The 20,004-nt window shown below is 41.5% G+C and overlaps 1 protein-coding gene across 6 annotated transcripts in view; it reads right to left on the bottom strand.

Annotated features, from left to right (window-relative positions):
* Positions 1-327: 327 nt before the first annotated feature.
* CPQ (carboxypeptidase Q) overlaps positions 328-20,004 on the bottom strand; it is a 573,403-nt gene continuing 553,726 nt past the window's right edge. For 4 of the 6 annotated variants that reach the window (XM_025265059.3, XM_025265060.3, XM_044928552.2 and 1 more), the window contains one exon: positions 328-865. In XM_025265059.3, the coding sequence (XP_025120844.3) occupies positions 702-865 (164 nt within the window). In that variant the 3' untranslated portion in view covers positions 328-701. Of the gene's footprint in view, positions 866-15,599; positions 15,812-20,004 lie in introns of those variants that run through there. The other 2 variants (XR_006544845.2, XM_044928551.2) reach the window with 2 other exon arrangements.

The raw sequence follows: 20,004 nt of genomic DNA, 5'->3' as shown, positions 1-20,004 counted from the left end.
TGAGCCTGAGTTTTGTTATCAGCAAAATATGAATAAGCCCCAACTTCATAGATATATTATGTGAAATATATAAAACATAAATGTAAAATAGTATTATCATTTGCTCATGGTAGATCTTTAATAAGGAAATTGGATTTTACATACTTGATTTTTTCCTCAAGTGGTGACATTTTTTTCTATTAATTAAAAAATTTCATACCTCATTAAAAAATTCTAATAATATTGAAGTGTATAAATTAGAAAATCAGATGCTTGCATATGTTCAATTAAGACCATACTACAATTGTGTATTCCTCTACCTTTCAATGAATAACTTAGAACAAAAAATTGGTGTCACTATATTTGATTTAATGTTCATACATACATGCATAAAAGCCAGAGGTCTTCCAAAGCTTTATCCAGTACTTACTTCTGAAGTAGAAACAATATTTTTAGTAAGTGGTATAAAGAAATGCCCACACTGGGATCTCTACCATATTTTGATTCTATGTGGGGGTGGGATTTGATTTGATTCTATGTGGGATTATTCTTTAGGAAAACAGAATTTGGAAAGTATCAAGAAAGATAATGTCAGAAAGTATGAAAAAATGTTGTGCTTTGTAAAGGATCAATAAAGTTGTCAGGTGAAGAGGGGCTTCCTAAAGCTGCAGACCCAGGATTCCTGGCCAGAAAGGACAAAAGTGCCCTCTCTCTTGTTCTTGCTAAGACCTGGGCAGCATTTCTTCCAAGTCTGCAACGACGTAAGAGACAACGGCCCAAACAGCGGCAGCAACATTCATCTGCTTTGGATCCATGACGGTCATGGTGTCTCCATGGGAGTGGTGGAAGGAGAAATATTTATACAGGTCATCAAGTAGACTGGCTCCTGGGGAGAAAAGAGGAAGAACTCTTAATGAAGTATTTTGACAGACATTGCTGAATAGCTGTTCAGATACCACTGGCCCTCTTCCTTGCTCCTATTGGACAGGCTGTGATGGCAAAATAATGACATTCCCAGCCTCCCTTGCAGCAGGAAATGGCCGTATGGCATCGTTCTGACGACTATGGTATGAGTGGCAGGCGTGGGAGGGTTCTAGGAAAGCCTTAACTTGGTTGACAAGAGTCAGGAAATGCCCTCGTGCTGAATTAAAAGAGATGAGAGGTTTAGAACTGCAGGGGGCAAAAAGCCTCCACACTAAAAATGGCAAGGTGGAAACACAGAAAGAGACTGGGTTTAGAAAATATTGCAAGCCCACCGAGTAAGCTCTATACTGCCTAATTCTGAACTTCCTGCTATGGGAAGGAAAATAAACTCTATTTGAAAAGCAAGTGATACAAATGTCCCCTCTATTTATAAAAGGACAATATATGTACTTTTTTTTGTATCAGCAGAGTGCAAATTATGTACGTCCCTGGATACAAAAGAAAGTCAGTACTCCTTTGCTCAAGATTTTTTTTTCTCAAGTCATTCAGTCACTTCCCATGAAATTTCCCAGCCAGCCCCACCAACAGGAGTCTCCACCACCCTTAAGAACTTTCTTCTTACTCTAGTGAGGTCTTTTTCTAGTTTGGTCATGGACCAGAGCCTCAGGGAATGGTGGCTCAGCTAGTAAAGAATCTGCCTACAATGCGAGATACCTGGGTTTGATCTCTGGGTTGGGAAGATCCCCTGGAGAAGGGAAAGGCCACCCACTCCAGTACTCTGTCCTGGAGAATTTCATGGACTGTATAGTCCGTGGGGTCACAGAGTCGGACACGACTGAGCGACTTTCACTTTCTCACTCTCATGAGGCTTTCATCTAGTTTCGTTATGGATCAGAACCTCAGGGAATCTTCACACCTCCTAGTCATCCTTCAGAACCTACTGGGCCCACTCTGTGGGTTCTTTCACCTCGGGCCTAATTATTTATTTACTTACCATTTTACTAAGATATATACCATACATACATAACATTGTAGAGAACAAAAATGTATATAATAAAGGCTGACAATATAAAAGTTCACATATGCCCATGATTCAATGCAAGAAAGGCATCACCAGTACCTTTAACATTTTATGAGCTCCTTCTCACAACCCCATGGGTCCCTCCAGAGGGACCCATTATCCTGTTCTGCTTGTGTGTTAGCCACTCCTTGCTTTTCTTCATAGTTTTTCCAAATCAATATAATCAACACTCTCCAGGCTGTAAATGTAGGAGTGGAATTGTCGGGCTATAGAGCATGCGTATGTTTACTTTCCTCTATTTCTTTGCATTGATTGATGAAGAAGGCTTTCTTATCTCTTCTTGCTATTCTTTGGAACAGAATGGGAAAGACTAGGGATCTCTTCAAGAAAATCAGAGATACCAAGGGAACATTTCATGCAAAGATGAGCTCGATAAAGGACAGAAATGGTATGGACCTAACAGAAGCAGAAGATATTAAGAAGAGATGGCAAGAATACACAGAAGAACTGTACGAAAAAGATCTTCACAACCAAGATAATCACGATGGTGTGATCACTGACCTAGAGCCAGACATCCTGGAATGTGAAGTCAAGTGGGCCTTAGAAAGCATCACTACGAACAAAGCTAGTGGAGGTGATGGAATTCCAGTTGAGCTATTCCAAATCCTGAAAGATGATGCTGTGAAAGTGCTGCACTCAATATGCCAGCAAATAGTTTTCATTCCAATCCCAAAGAAAGGCAATGCCAAAGAATGCTCAAACTACCACACAATTGCACTCATCTCACACGCTAGTAAAGTAATGCTCAAAATTCTCCAAGCCAGGCTTCAGCAATATGTGAACCGTGAACTTCCTGATGTTCAAGCTGGTTTTAGAAAAGGCAGAGGAACCAGAGATCAAATTGCCAACATCCACTGGATCATGGAAAAAGCAAGAGAGTTCCAGAAAAACATCTATTTCTGCTTTATTGACTATGCCAAAGCCTTTGACTGTGTGGATCACAATAAACTGTGGAAAATTCTGAAAGAGATGGGAATACCAGACCACCTGATCTGCCTCTTGAGAAATTTGTATACAGGTCAGGAAGCAACAGTTAGAACTGGACATGGAACAACAGACTGGTTCCAAACAGGAAAAGGAGTATGTCAAGGCTGTATATTGTCACCCTGTTTATTTAACTTATATGCAGAGTACATCATGAGAAATGCTGGACTGGAAGAAACACAAGCTGGAATCAAGATTGCCGGGAGAAATATCAATAACCTCAGATATGCAGATGACACCACCCTTATGGCAGAAAGTGAAGAGGAACTCAAAAGCCTCTTGATGAAAGTGAAAGTGGAGAGTGAAAAAGTTGGCTTAGAGCTCAACATTCATAAAACGAAGATCATGGCATCTGGTCCCATCACTTCATGGGAAATAGATGGGGAAACAGTGGAAACAGTGCCAGACTTTATTTTTTGGGGCTCCAAAATCACTGCAGATGGTGACTGCAGCCATGAAATTAAAAGATGCTTACTCCTTGGAAGGAAAGTTATGACCAACCTAGATAGCATATTGAAAAGCAGAGACATTACTTTGCCAATAAAGGTTCGTCTAGTCAAGGCTATGGTTTTTCCAGTGGTCATGTATGGATGTGAGAGTTGGACTGTGAAGAAGGCTGAGTGCCGAAGAATTGATGCTTTTGAACTGTGGTGTTGGAGAAGACTCTTGAGAGTCCCTTGGACTGCAAGGAGAGCCAACCAGTCCATTCTGAAGGAGATCAGCCCTGGGATTTCTTTGGAAGGACAGATGCTGAAGCTGAAACTCCAGTACTTTGGCCATCTGGTGCAAAGAGTTGACTCATTGGAAAAGACTCTGATGCTGGGAGGGATTGGGGGCAGGAGGAGAAGGGGACAACAGAGGATGAGATGGCTGGATGGCATCACTGACTCGATGCACATGAGTCTGAGTGAACTCCGGGAGTTGGTGATGGACAGGGAGGCCTGGTGTGCTGCGATTCATGGGATCTCAAAGAGTCGGACACGACTGAGCGACTGATCTGATCTGATCTGATGTTTAATTTCATCATGTATTTCTAAAATGTATTTCTTTTCAGTTTATCTGCCCATTGTTAGTATATGAGTCTTCCTCTTGCTTCACATCTTCTTTAGCACTCAGTGTTGTTAAGCTAGTTTTTGCTGATCTAGTGGATGTGAAATATTATCTCATATGATTTTAATTTTTAAAATTATTAATGAGATTATGTTTTGTTATTTCTTTGCATTTTTTGTCATTTCTTTTCCATGAAATGCCTGTTCATGCCCCTTGCATTTTTTGTCATTTCTTTCCCATGAAATGCCTGTTCATGCCCCTTGCCTATTTTCAATCGATTCACCTTTTCTTATTGATTTGTAGGAGTTCTTGATATATTTTAGATACTAACCTTTTGTTGGTGGTTAGTTTATATAAATCATTTCCTAGCTTGTGACTCTTTTCATTCTGTTTAGCATGCATTTAGATGAATAGATGTTCTTACTCTTAATGTAGTTGAATTTATGAACACTTTCCTTTTGATTTTTACTTTTCTCTGTTGTTTAAGAAATCCTTCCTTACCTTTATATCACAAAAATAGTTCCTAGGGTCTTAGTCTAAAACTTTTAAAGTTTTGCTTTTAATTTTTAAATTCTTCATCTACTTAGAACTGGAACTGATTTTGCTGTAGGGTAGGCTTCTATTTTTATTTTTCAGTTGTTCCAGCAAAATTGGACTAGTACATCCTTTTTCTCCACTGTTTATGTCTGCAGCGTCTATAGGGAGTGCTCTTTTTCACTCCTGATACTGGTTATTGAAGTCTTCTCTCTTTTTGTTCATTAAAATCGTGCCAGCAGTTTGTTGGTTATATTATTCTTTTTTTTAAAAAAATAAAGAGATAATTTTGGGGGGATAATATTTTCTAATGTGTAGTAGTTTTCTTTAATTGATTTTACTCATACTTATTTCCCTTCTTATTCTTTGTTTGGGGTGATTCTTTTTTTTTTTTTTTTTAACTTTTTGAGTTGAATGCTCAGTTTATTCCTTTGTACACTTTCCTTCTGGAGGCTCAGACAGGTAAAAAACCTGTCTGCCAATGAAGGAGATGCAAGTTTGATCCCAGGGTTGGGAAGATCCCCTGCAGAAAGAAATGGCAACCCATTTCAGTCGGGAAATTATTATTGCCTGGAAAGTTCCATGGATCGAGGAGCCTGGTAGGCTACAGTCCATGGGGTCACAAAAGAGTTGGACACGACTGAGCGACTAAACAACACTTTCCTTACATAAGCAGTAAGGCTACAGTCTTCCCCCTGCTACTGTTTGAGCTCTCTATAGCCCATCCGCTGTGATGAGTATTTTCATGATCACTTAGTTCTAAATATTTACTAATTCCTAGTTTGATTTTTTTTTCTTTGATGCACGAGTTAGAATGTATTTTTTTAATTTTCAAAGGTACAGTGTTTCCTTAGTTATTTTTTCATTATTGACTTCCAGTGTAACTGTTAGAGAATGTGGGCTATATGACACAAATTCTTCGAGTTTTGCTGAGATTTTTCTCCCTGGCTTATTGGATGATCCATTTAATAAATGCTGCATGTGTCGAAAAGAATGTGCTTTCAGTGTACTGTGTATGCAAGCATTAAATCAAGCTTGTTAATTGTATTCTTCAAATCTTTTAATGCATTATTGATTTATTGTCTTATCAATTTTGAGAGAAATGTGAGAAAATGACCTATGATTTTGGATCTTTTTTTGTAATTCTAACAATTAAAAAAATATATATATTTAAAGGTTACGCTTGTAGGAGCACACAAACTTGGAATCACATCTTTCTGGTATTAATAAATTGAACATCTTTATTAATATGTGGTCATCCTTGCCATTTGTAGTAATGCTTTTTGTCTTGAAGTCTAGTTTTCCTAATATTTAATAACAACCTCCTTTCGTTACCCCATTCTTCATGTGTCTTTTCCCATCAATTTATTTGCAGTCTGCCTCTGTCCTTATATTTTTAGGGAATTCTCTTACGAATAAAGTTGAATTCTAAAAACTAATGTAACAATCTTTGGGTTTTACCTGGAGGTTATAATTCATTTAATGTAGATTCCAATTATTGTTAAATTGGATTCATTTATACCATCTCAATTTTTGCTTCGTGAAAGAGCAGAGTGAAAAAGTTGGCTTTAAAGCTCAACATTCAGAAAACGAAGATCATGGCATCTGGTCCCATCACATCACAGTAAATGGATGGGGAAACAGTGGAAACAGTGTCAGACTTTATTTTTTGGGGCTCCAGAATCACTGCAGATGGTGACTGCAGCCATGAAATTAAAAGACGCTTACTCCTTGGAAGGAAAGTTATGACCACCCTAGATAGCATATTGAAAAGCAGAGACATTACTTTGCCAACAAAGGTCTGTCTAGTCAAGGCTATGGTTTTTCCTGTGGTTATGTATGGATGTGAGAATTGGACTGTGAAGAAAGCTGAGCTCCGAAGAATTGATGCTTTTGAACTGTGGTGTTGGAGAAGACTGTTGAGAGTCCCTTGGACTGCAAGGAGATCCAACCAGTCCATTCTGAAGGAGATCAACCCTGGGTATTCTTTGGAAGGAATGATGCTAAAGATGAAGCTCCAGTACTTTGGCCACCTCATGTGAAGAGTTGACTCATTGGAAAAGACTCTGAAGCTGGGAGGGATTGGGGGCAGGAGGAGAAGGGGACGATAGAGGATGAGATGGCTGGATGGCATCACTGACTCGATGGAAGTGAGTTTGAGTGAACTCCGGGAGTTGGTGATGGACAGGGAGGCCTGGCGTGCTGCGATTCATGGGGTTGCAAAGAGTTGGACATGACTGAGCGACTGAACTGAACTAATATGTTTATTTGTTTTCTGTTGTTTTTTTCCTTTTCTTTCTTGCTCTCCTTGTGTAGAGTTTTTTTTTTCCCCCTCCTATTATTCCTCTACCACCTCCCCAACTCTTCTTGTTTGGAAGTTACACACTTTATATCAGTTCTCTCACTGGAGATCTCAAATGATTGATATCTCAATAGCTTACATATTTATCTAAAGTTAATCAATAAAAGGCACTAGGACCCTAAGTTTTGTCTCCTGTCCCAGATGCACTCAGTTCTCTCTAAATCCATTCTCTAGGAGAACAAGGATGGGCAAAAATACCCTCAGACAAAGGCTCTGGAGTTTACTCACTTCTTACGGATTCTCAGTTCATCATCTTTCACCTCTGAGGAATTTCCTTATTTTGCCTTACTAAGCCATGTATTATAGGAAGACAGTCATTGTTTTACCCAACAATTATTTTTTCGGGGGACGGGGTGGCATGATGTGTCTAGGAGCTTCTGGTCTACCACATTGCCAGCATTCTCTTCTCCCATTCCTCTACTTCCTGGTCTGTGCAGTGGACAGGCTCATTGTTCTTGAGCCCTCTATTGCCTCAGAATGCTATCCAGGTTTTCTTTCCACCAACCCAAGTTTTAAAAACTTTGTACCAAGGTTTTCCCATACTTATCTTCCCAAACTCCTTGCTCTGGAGTAAGATACGAATTTCTTTCTATTCATTCATATTTCACACTGAGTTCAACTATGGTGCTATCAAATCTAACACAAGCCACTGAAGCAAAGTAAATACATAAAAGAAAGCTCAGCTCTCAACTCTGACAATTAAAGATTCCAATACCTGTCAGCAAATATCCAAAACAGGGTGTATTAAACTGATAACACCTATCGAACCCTTCACCTGCGTTGAGGAGGTTTCTTCCTGTTCAGTGATTTTTTCTTTCTAAACTAATAAAACATCTTTTCTGTTTCTCAAACAGCTCTGAAAGGGTGGAGTCTCACCATTATCCAGGCTAATGATGTACAACCTTCAGTGTGCGGGCTGGAGCTGAGGTTTATAAGTGTCCAGAAGGTTCTATCCAATTCAACTGGACAAGTACTTGAGTTCCTACAACATTCTAGCAGTGGGCTAAGATATAAAGGTGAAAAAGACAGTCTCTGCTCTCAAAAGCATATTCTGCAGTAGAGGCAGCAAAAATGTGTCCACAAGTAATAATAACACAATCAGAATGTACTGAATGCTGTGGGGAAAGGACAAAAAACAGTGGACACTTCGAGTAGTTGAATGACCTTTTCTGAGCCCTATGTTAGGTACCCTTGCTGCGTGCTCTCCATACTTCTTCTGTCAGAATCTTCACCATTCTGTCTTATAATTGCCTGTTTCACATTTGTTTTCTCCACTATATTGTAAGTTCCCTGAAGGCAAGGCCACTGTTTTGTTCTCTACTCTGTCACCAGCTGAAGCTGAAGCTCCAATATTTTGGCCACCTGATGTGGACTGCTGACTCAGTGGAACAGAGCCTGTTGCTGGGAAAGATTGAAGGCGGCAGGAGAAGGGGTCAGCAGAAGGTGAGATGGTTGGACGGCATCACCGACTCAGTGGACATGAACTTGGGCAGACTTCGGGAGATAGTGAGGGACAGGCAGGCCTGGCGGGCTTCAGTCCATGGGCTTGTAAAGAGTTGGACATGACTTAGCAACTGAACAACCACAAAAAGCCTAAAATGTAACAGCAAATAGATGATGAATGTATATTTTCAAAGTGAATGAATAAAATCAGCAAATTTTATATGTGAACTGAGGCTTGAGGGTGCAGTGTCAGTTAGAGCCTTTGTAGGAAACAGATGGGACACTCCAAGGAGAAAACTGGGAAAATTTAATGAAAGGATTATTTACAAACAGTGGTCATGGTTAAATAAAACTAGTAAGGGATGCTAAAGGAGCTGCAAGGAAGGCCATCACCACCTCTCAGCCTCAGAGGCACAGAAGAAGGCAGCAATACTGGAGAGGGCCACCAGAGGACCTGCGCGTGTCTGTAGAAGCCAGCGAATTAGTCCCCGCTGGTGCCTCTCATATCCGACTGGGCTCCCTTGGCCAAACCCAATCATAAGCCAGAGGGTAGTCCATAAGAGTTCGCCTCCCAGGGCACACACAGTACAGGGTAGAGAAAGGTGAGGATTGATATGGAGTAGTGAAAGAGAGTATCTAGCACAAGTACTTAGGATGTCAACAGACAAAGATATTCCAGGTGAACAGAACATGTGACCATTCCAGTTTGGGTGATGTGGCTTAATTTCAGGCAGATAAAATTGGCAACTGATTTATCCATGAAAAAGTCCTAAATAAGGCTGAAAATAGACTGAATGTAGTCCTTAAACAGGGAGCCACTGGGGGGGCCAACGGGCAAGAAGATGGGGAGACTGGAGCTGCACCTTAGGGAGATAGCCCAGAAAAACGTGGAGCTGGAACTCCGAAAACGACTGTGGTGGCGAGGACACGGCTGGGGAGGAGGTACAGTTTGGGGGACAAGTGACAAAGAGCAGGGCCAGACGATGATATCCCAGCCTCTGAAATTCTCTGAACAGCATGTGGACAAAGATAGCTAAACCCCCAAACAGTGCACAGGGCAGCAGCCCATTTTTAAACTAGAAGACAGCTCACGCCGTGAACTCACAGCACAGCCCAGGAGAGGCAGACCAGTGTGTTTACTCTGGTAGGAAAAAGAAGCAGTTTAACAGGAATCATGACATTTTGGACCTAGTTAAAGCTGGTGAGAAGCATGTGCTCTCTGGATCCCAGTTAGCTTGGGGTGGATGTCCTATTATGGATGTGTTAAGGATGGCATCAAGGATTTCAAAGAATGGAAGTCACTGAAGCTAGATAGATGTCACAACTGTGAACCTGCAGAAACAGGAAAGGACATTTAACTCCAACAGGCAGAGTACGGCTCGCTCAGGGCTGGTTTGCTCCCATTTAGTTTCCTAAAGACTCGGCATGGTGGCTGACAGACTAAGGCTCCAAATTCCTTACAGAAAAAATAGAGGCAAGAAATATTTGTGCATGCCCTCTGAAATTCCATTTCTGTCTCAGACCAAAAGAAACTGACTGCCAGATGGCTGGGAACTTGGCTGCCTCCCTTTAGAAACTGGTGACTTAAGGAAAGCATTTCCTCAGAGACCATCGACGTTCCCATGAACATTTTACAAAACTGAAACAGTTCCAGAAGATCTGGTACCACCAATGAGAACACTGATAACCACAGGAGATATGAGAGCCGGCCTGCTGGCAGCCTTGCAGCTTTGTCTCTGTGGTTCCAAGGAGACGTTTTATCAGTGACAGCCGCTGATCGGAAAGACCAGCATGGAGGGACAGCCTGCATTTCAATTTCTGAGAGCACCTGACAATACAGGGTAGGGGCAGCAGGGGAAATCTTAACTATCCTTAGGGGAAAACGGCACAGTGTCTTTGACAGGTATGTGAGTTCTGAACAGGGAATTATCAAATGATTTTTTTTTCTTTTTTTTTCCAAATGATTTTTTTTTAACAATTAAATTTATTTTTAGCTGAAGGATAATTGAAACAATGGAAACAGTGACAGACTTTATTTTCTTGGGCTCAAAAATCACTGTGGACAGTGACTGCAGCCATGAAATTGAAAGATGCTTGCTCCTTGGAAGAAAATCTGTGATAAACCTAGACAGCATATTAAAAAGCAGAGACATCACTGTGCCAACAAGGTCCATATAGTCAAAGCTATGGCTTTTCCTGTAGTCATGTATGGATGTGAGAGTTGGACCATAAAGAAGGCTGAGCACTGAAGAATTGATGCTTTCTAACTGTGGTGCTGGAGAAGACTCTTGAGAGTCCCTTGAATTGCAAGGAGATCTAACCAGTCAATCCTAAAGGAAATCAGTCCTGAATATTCACTGGATGGACTGATGCTGAAGCTGAACCTTTAATACTTTGGCCACCTGATGCAAGGAGCCGACTCATTGGAAAAGACCCTGATGCTGGGAAAGATTGAAGGCAGGAGAAGGGGACGACAGAGGACAAGATGGTTGGATGGCATCATTGACTCGATGGACATGAGTTTGAGCAAGCTTTGAGAGCTGGTGATGGACAGGGAAGCTTGGCGTGCTGCAGTCTATGGGGTCGCAAAGCGTTGGACACAACTGAGTGACTGAACAAACGATTGAGTTGGTTTCTGCCAAACATCAACATGAATCAGCCATAGGCACACATATGTCCCCTCCCTCTTGAACCTCCCTCCCACTACCCTCCCCATCCCACCCCTCTAGGTTGTTGCAGAGCCCTGCTCTGAATCCCCTGAGTCACAGAGCAAATTCGCATTGGCTATCTATTTTACATATGGTAATATATATGTTTCCATTTTACTCTCTCTATATATCCCACCCACTTCCTCCTGCCCCCGCCCCATGTCCATTTCGTCTGTTCTCTATGTCTTTGTCTCCACTGCTGCCCTCCAAATAGGTTCATCAGTACCATCTTTCTAGATTCTATGTGTTATGAGTTAATATACAATATTTGTTTTTCTCTTTCTGACTTACTTCACTCTGTGTAGGTTCATCCACTTCATTGGAACTGACTCAAGGCTCTAGGTTCGTTCACTTTACTAGAACTGACTCAAGTGTGTTTCTTTTTAAGTCTGAGGAATATTCCATTGTATATGATTTTTAGAAGTAGAAAGCTGGTAGGAAGGAGCCTGCTCTGAAGGTCAATATTCACCCCTTGGAAATAAACTACAGCAGGCTCAGGGCAGTTCACCTTTAGGAAGTTAGTTCTAATGGAAGTTTGGAATTTAAGGATGTGAAGATATGTCCTTGAGCTTGTCAGTCAGGGAACTGGACCTAGACAGGGAGATACAGCTGAGAGAATATAGGCATTAGCATCAGGTATGACTGGGTTCAAATTCAAACTTGGGTGAATTCAGGCAAATCACGCTAGGCCACACAGCCTCAGTTTTCCTCATTCATGAATGAATCAGGGTTGATGACACCCAAGTTCAAGATGCTGGTGAGGATGACTAGGCACTCAGTTAATACTTTGTTATAGGTATTATGTATCCACAAGGTCGACCCAACATATCCACAACAGCATGACTGATTACAACTTGAAGGATTTAAATTTCTCATTTAAAAAATCAAGGTTCTGATGCGTGTGTGTTTTTTTTTTAATTTTTATTTACTTAATTTTGGCCGCACTGGGTCTTTGTTGCCGGGTGGGCTTTTCTCTAGTTGCAGCAAAGCAGGGTTGGGGGGTTGTGTGCTCCTCTCTAGTTGTGATGTGTGGGCTCCTCATTGTGGTGGCTTCTCTTGTTGCAGAGCACGGGCTCTGGGGTGCACAGGCTTCGTAATGTTGGCTCCTGGACTCTAGAGCACAGACTCAACAGTTGTGGCTCATGGGCTTAGGTGCTTTGTGGTATGTGGGATCTTCCCGGTCCAGGAACCAAACCCGTGTCTTCTGCGTTGGCAGGAGGAGTCTATCAACAGAGCCACCAGGGAAGCCTGATGATCATTCTTAAAGATGAACCAGTTGGGCTGTGAGGTCTGTTCTATGTGACCCTGCCTTGACCCGGGTTTGGATTATTTTCCCTTCTCCTCCAGCTCTCCCCACTTCTCTCTCCTCTCTGAATCCCTTTCTGTAAACATTCATCTCACTAAATATTTTCCAGCTGTGTGACTGGGTGAAGATGGTCCAGTGAACATTGTAAGAAACACCTGACCTGCCCCTCATTGCTCACAGCAGATTCCAGTCTTCACAAAGCCATCCCATTAATGACCGTGGTCCAGGCAGGATACTGGAACAAGATTAAATGAATACTTGCTAATTTCTGAAGAGATGGGGGGTAAATACACAAAGATTCTCATGGCCCCCTCTTATCGTAGGTTGACTCATTCATATGTAATCAGTGGGTTTTCATGTACACAAATTAAGCAATTCATGTTATGAGAAGTTTTTGAAAGACATTTGAAAGCTTTCAGAGATTCAATTCAAGTCTGTTATTTCCGGGCATACATTGACTGCCGCAATGTTTCATGAAGGATGCACTCACAGGCAAGCAGCTGTGGAAAATCCATTTCTACTTTATAAACAGATCTTGAACAGTCTGGGTATGCAATTTAATTACAGTGTAATGTATTACAGACATTTCCTGATCATAATAATTATGGGGTTAGAGAAGAATGTTATGGCCTTAACTTATTCCCTGCAAGAAAAGTTAGTCTCTTGTATAAAATACAAAATTATATTTAAAGTTTAATTAAAATTATTTCTTTCAGCAACATTATCAGATGAAGAAACATTATTACCAAAACAATTAGAAAATCAATTTGTGAAATTCGCAGACATTTAATCTCTCTTTTCAAAAGGGGCAGTTTTATCCTTACTATATTAAATATCATTGAAAATTAGAGTGAGGTGCAGGTAATTAATATCTTCCTAACCCCTAGCACTTCAGAAGAGAAGCAACTTACAAGAGAAAAGAAAAGTAAAACAAAGGAAAGGACAGGACAGGAGCGGAACTGGAGAAATGTCCCAGATCAAAACTCCATGAAAAGGATTATAATTTTACTTTCTAAATTCTCACCCAGGAATTTCCAAGTATGTGCTAAAAAGTTTCAAGTGTCACTAAGACCTTTCTTGTTTCATCTCTTTGGAAAACTTGGCTTGGTGGCTGGGATCATTTTGACCACAGATCAAAGGTCAACACCCACATATCTGGAGGACCTCCAGTTCACATGTACCTAAACTCTGTGAAAATGATTCATCTTCCCATTAAGCTGAAGAACTGTATGGCTGTAATAAGACTAATTAATTACTGCTACATGAAGATAGCATTGCAGGCTCTCCAAAACTGTAGGAATAACAGGAACAATACTATTTGTTGAGGACTTCCAGTGTGCCTAGGGCTTTTTGGAGTCTATTTCATTTAACTTTCCAAGTGACGCCATGAAGGAATGACCATCATGCCTCATTGACACATGGAAAATTGATTTAAATAACTGGAGTCACATGGTAGTAAGTGATAGAGATAGGATTCAAACCCAGGTATCTCTGACTTGAAAACTCTGCTCCTAACCAGTTTTCTGCGCCTTCTCTCCCTGCCCTATCCCAGGGCACCTGGTAAGAGTTTTTATTTTCCCTGGTGGAGAACTGTGTGTGTGTGTGGTTTGCTCCACTCTCAGCACTAGTCCCCCATCCCTATTTTGCTTCATGACAAGGAGATGGAAATTCAAGCTGGAGGTATCTTGGGCCATGAACTAGAGTGAAGACTCAGTCACGTTCTGACAGTGGGCGCAGGCAGCCTGGGACTACTTGTCAGAGATGAAGGTCAGAAGCCCTCCTGCCACCACGCCCTCTGTTCCTGCTGGGCCGCACCCTGCAGGGCCTGCCAGTCCTCCCAGGAGCTAAAACCCATCCCAGCTAAAACCCATCCCACCTAAAACCCACCCTTCCCCTCTGATCATTCATTATCCCCTTACCCTGCTTGTTTCCCCTCACTTTTCATAGCAGTTTCTACTACCTAAACCTATGTTAGTCTTATAATGATTTCATTATTTGCTGCCTGGTTTTCCCATTAGAAAGTAAGAGCAAGGGCTTTGTCTTTTTCACTCTAATCCCCGATGCCTGGCAGGTAGTAAGCTCTCAGTAACTGTTTGTTGGATCACTGAATGGATAAATGAATGAATTATTAAACATCTAATGGGGCAATGGCACCCCACTCCAGCACTCTTGCCTGGAAAATCCCATGGATGGAGGAGCCTGGTGGGCTGCAGTCCATGGGGTCGCTAGGAGTCGGACACGACTGAGCTACTTCACTTTCACTTTCCACTTTCATGCATTGGAGAAGGAAATGGCAACCCACTCCAGTGTTCTTGCCTAGAGAATCCCAGGGATGAGGGAGCCTGGTGGACTGCCGTTTCTGGGGTCGCACAGAGTCGGACACGACTGAAGTGACTTAGCAGCAGCAGCAGCAGCAATGGGGCAAAAGTAGAGGTATATACTGACTGCATTCTCTGCCTCTGTAGCAATTTTGCTAAGAAAATCCTATTTTCTGGGGATTCTCCTCTCACTTGCTGCCTTGGTGAAAGACAAGAAGATTCTTGTTACCAAAAACATGGGATATTTCATGTATAAGCTGGGATCTAAACACTCTATTCTGTACTACTCAATATGTTCCTTTACTTTTCACCACTGTTATGGAAACTATCCACAAGTTGAAAATAAAACAAAAAGGTGGGTAGTATATATTTCCAATGTCATTCAGGGGCAAAGTCCATGCAAAGATGATCTAGGACGACGTATTTAGTTTGACTCGTTGCTTACTACTCAATAAAGGTCCCCAGACTTAGTGATGTTTTATGTTAACTCATAGATATTTAGTCTGCTGCTGCTGCTGCTAAGTCGCTTCAGTCGTGTCTGACTCTGTGCGACCCCATAGATGGCAGCCCACCAGGCTCCCCCATCCCTGGGATTTTCCAGGCAAGAGTACTGGAGTGGGGTGCCATCGCCTTCTCCGAGATATGTCTAGCAAAGATGAAAATTATTTCTGTCCCATAAAACAGTTAGTTCCGAAGTTTATAGTTTATTGGCCTCTAAAACATTAACCAGTTAACAAGTTTTTATCTAACTTGGCAATCTTAGGTTAATATTTATTAAATCACAAACAGTTTCTCAAATGCTCTTTGAATTAGTGTGAATATCTTACTGATTCTCATATTAATGAATGAATTGAATAAAATCTTTGACATGACATGCGTTCATTTTTGATTTGCATGTGAATCATGATTTTACCTTTTAGAAAGTTATAATTTAATACCACCCATCTACAACCTTAAGCCTTAAAGAAATAATCACATTCATGTTTCTTCTCCAAAGTTCAGTGACTCATGGATCCCGTCTATGATTTTATCCATGGTTACTCTAAAAGCACTGGGCGAAGTGGTCACCAACATAAGGGCTCGTCTTCTGCCTTCTCCCTGTATGGTCCCCAGTTATGAGGACTGTTGGGGGGAAAAGAAAAGCAAATTTTATACACAGACACACACATATTAATGTAAATGCATGTGTATATATCAACATGTGTATCTCTCTATATATAGAAAAACACACGTGTGTGTGTGTGTGTGTGTGTGTATAAAATTGGACTTGTCTTCAGCATCTACCACCCACCTCTTAATATCCTAATTTCTCTCCTGACTTGCCTTGCACCTTCCCCATGAGTCATGATTTTTCTGTTCAGAAAATTATAATTTAATGCCACTTGCCTAGAAACCTTAAAAGTACAGCCGCATTCGTCTATGACTGGCTCCTCATCTTGGAGTTTGTAATTTTGTATGTGTGCATATGTAGTCATAGTTTTCATATGTAGTGATAAGAACACCACTCTCTCCATCTACCTTGTTTTGCAACTCAAACTAATACTGACACTTCTTCTGAGAGGTGTAATTTTGAATCTTACTCATGTTTACTTGTCAGTCTTAATTTATCAATGCCCCTTTGTTCATATAGAAATGATTGCCCATTCTTCTTTCATGGCCTGATGTCAATAAAGCTCCACCTATCTGAGTCAGTGCGACTCTTGTAAATGCCTTTCTGCAGTTCTCTCCACGCCTGAGAACGATGCTCCTAAGAAAACATCAGTAAAAACCATCTCTGACAGAGTACACTGTGAGAACATTCAATGCACACGGGTCTTCAGACTTGGAAAGACTCCAAAAATTGGTGCCAGGGTGGAGTTTATAATGAAAGTCTTAAAATCATCCTGGTTTTCTACAGTTGTGTTCTAATGGAAAGATTTTGATTTCTGGATACAGATATATAAAGGTTACAAAGCTGCATGTGCAGTGGAAGACAGCTGTTAGTAGATACAGACCTTTTCTGCTTGCCACCTCCATTCTCTTGGCAAGTAGACACAAAGGAATGAGAGAAGTTGCGAGTGTTGCATGGACATGTGCTAGACCTGCTTCCTGCACTGAATATGAGTGATTCTGGAAGGCTGGCTGGCAGGGGTATTGCAGGAATGCTGGGGGCATGGGGCAGCTGGAGAGAGCCACTGCAAATGACCACTGTTCTGGAGGGCAACAGGTCGATAGGAAGATGTCCATTCATGAGAGAGGCTGCAAGGGAGACTCTACAAACCTCTGATTAGTGATACTCACTGCCACAAGGCCAGCTTGGCGGATCTGTAAAATTTACTTTAAAAAAAAGTTTGTTATTAATATTAAAGCACTAAAGCACTTCCCTATAGTCTATCGGGAAAAAGAGGTCATAGTTTTCATAAAAGGAAGAGTTGTATTGTTTTTACAATCTTTAAATAGGTTTTTAAAAAGTTACAAAAAAGGAGAAGGGGGTATTTCACCCAAAGAAACTTTGATAAAACTATGCTGACAATCAAAAGGTTCCGCTTGCTGTAGGACTGAAGGGAATGTTCTGCCGTGCATTGCCGTGCACAGGGATCTAAGTGTTACCGTGCACAGGGATCTAAGTGTTACCGTGCACAGGGATCTAACTGGCTGTGAGACGAAGAACAGAAGCAGCTGGGTACTTCTCACTGCTCAAGGCAGCCCACCTGAGGATTGGTATCACCTTTGGGAATTGGAATCAGTTTTGAGAACCCACACTGGCCCTTCAAGTTACACTGTGGATCTCCATTTCCCCTCTCCTGCCTGCCCCCACCCAGGCTAAAATTGTCCCTTGATGAAAGTGAAAGAGGAGAGTGAAAAAGTTGGTTTAAAGCTCAACATTCAGAAAACAAAGATCATGGCATCCGGTACCATCACTTCATGGGAAATAGATGGGGAAACAGTGGAAACAGAGTCAGACTTTATTTTGGGGGGCTCCAAAATCACTGCAGATGGTGATTGTAGCTATGAAATTAAAATATGCTTACTCCTTGAAAGGAAAGTTACGACCACCCTAGATAGCATATTAAAAAGCAGAGACATTACTTTGCCAACAAAGGTCCATCTAGTCAAGGCTATGGTTTTTCCAGTGGTCATGTATGGATGTGAGAGTTGGACTGTGAAGAAAATTGAGCACTGAAGAATTGATGCTTTTGAACTGTGGTGTTGGAGAAGACTCTTGAGGGTCCCTTGAACTGCAGGGAGATCCAACCAGTCCATTCTGAAGGAGATCAGCCCTGGGATTTCTTTGGAAGGAATGATGCTAAAGCTGAAACTCCAGTACTTTGGCCACCTCATGTGAAGAGTTGACTCATTGGAAAAGACTCTGATGCTGGGAGGGATTGGGGGCAGGAGGAGAAGGGGACGACAGAGGCTGAGATGGCTGACTGGCATCACTGACTCGATGGACGTGAGTCTGAGTGAACTCCGGGAGTTGGTGATGGACAGAGAGGCCTGGCGTGCTGCGAGTCATGGGGTCGCAAAGAGTCGGACATGACTGAGCGACTGAACTGAAATGAACTGAAATGGATCTAACTAAATTCAGAGCTGATCAAGCCATGTTGGGTTACAAAGAGTTATGACATTATTTTAGAGTGTGCACTCCAAATTTTAGGGGTCATGAAGGTGGGCAGCCAAGTCCTCCACAAAATGGCTTTGGGGCTATTGTCAGCAGTAGAATTCTGGGCTAGAGGGCCCAAGAGTCTGTACCAAGATGGGCCTTTTCGTTTTTGGATATCATAGTGTGAAGGTCATGGGAAGTTGTACAGAGAAAATAGGAAATATACAGAAGAAAGCTTTACTACTAAAAACAATCTCATCTGAAAAGATAGCAGCATTAAAAATAACAAAAAGTGACACTAGATGTGGTGCTAGAGAAAACTCCTGCAAGTCCCTTGGGCAGCAAGGATATCAAACCAGTCAATCTTAAGGGAAATCAGCCTTGGACACTCATTGGAGGGACTGATGCTGAAGCTGAAACTCCAGTACTTTAGTCATCTGATGCGAACAGCTGACTCATCAGAAAAGTCCCTGATGCTGGGAAGGTTTGAGGGCAGAAGGAGAAGAGGGTGTCAGAGGATGAGATTGCTGGATGGCATCACCAATGAAATGGATATAAACTTGGGCAAACTTTGAGAGATGGTGAGGGACAGAGAGGCCTGGCGTGCTGCAGTCCATGGGGTCACAAAGGGTAGGACACGACTGGGCGACTGAACACCACCACCACTAGCGAATAACATGCAATCAAAATCCAGAAAAATGAGAATGATACCTTGTGAATCAATTTACAGGCAGCCCAGGCCAATGAGGAAAATTGATCTGGGAGGGAGCACCTCTAGACTCCTTTCGATTCTTTATTGTTTGTTTATATGTCAGATAGCATGGATTTATCCAAAATAAGTATGTCCACACTTTTGTGTAAGTCAATTGATTTCAAAAAGATCACAAACCACTTGAATAAAACTGCAAAATATAGTCAGATTTTCTCCACACCAGCTTCTGGGGAAAGAACTACAAGGAAAATAGAAACGTGGTGAATAGTCTTGCCTCAAACCATAACCCTTGAAAACGGAGCAAGTAAACTTAGAGGTTGACACTGGTGAAAAATTTGGTGAATATTGGCTCAGTTACTCTAATACGCTCTTTTATTTACACCAATAGCCTTTTTCTTTCTTGGTCACCTGGCTGGCTCCCATTTGGCAGTTAAACGCAGCCTCATTAATTGACTATCTGCTAAAGGGATGTCATTTTTAAAAAAACACAAAACCTTTTAAAGTATAACCTTCTAAAGATCATTATGCAGTGAGGGGGAAAAATGAGCTAAACATCAAAGGCTTTGTGGATTCCAAAACAAAGGAAACAAATGTAGAAGAAGGAGACTGGGAAATGAATGTGCTTTTAATGCAAACACGCTTCACTTAAAGTAAAGCATCAATTCAAGGAATAGCCATTAAACGCCAATGCTCAGGAAAAGATCCTGGCCCATAGTAATCAATTTATAGGGAATCTACAAGGCCGAGATGTAAATTTAACATTTAAATGTAGCTGAATTCCCAATGCTATTACAGTTCACCCTCATTAATGTAATTCTTAGGACCATCCTTATCATGAAGAAACAGTGATTATTCTCAGTAGCCACCCAACATATAATTACAGGACATTTGGTTAGATGCTCCTGTTGTGAGATAAACCACAATTTATACATTTTTGTGTGTTCTTTCAAAAAGGCTGATGATGAAAAAGGAAGCTGACGCTACTTTGTGAGACAACATGTTCTTAGCTGCCCCGTCCTT

The sequence above is a fragment of the Bubalus bubalis genome, chromosome 15, assembly GCF_019923935.1.
Source record: "Bubalus bubalis isolate 160015118507 breed Murrah chromosome 15, NDDB_SH_1, whole genome shotgun sequence".
Classification (NCBI taxonomy): domain Eukaryota; kingdom Metazoa; phylum Chordata; class Mammalia; order Artiodactyla; family Bovidae; genus Bubalus; species Bubalus bubalis.
This window is presented reverse-complemented; position numbering and strand designations above follow the sequence as displayed.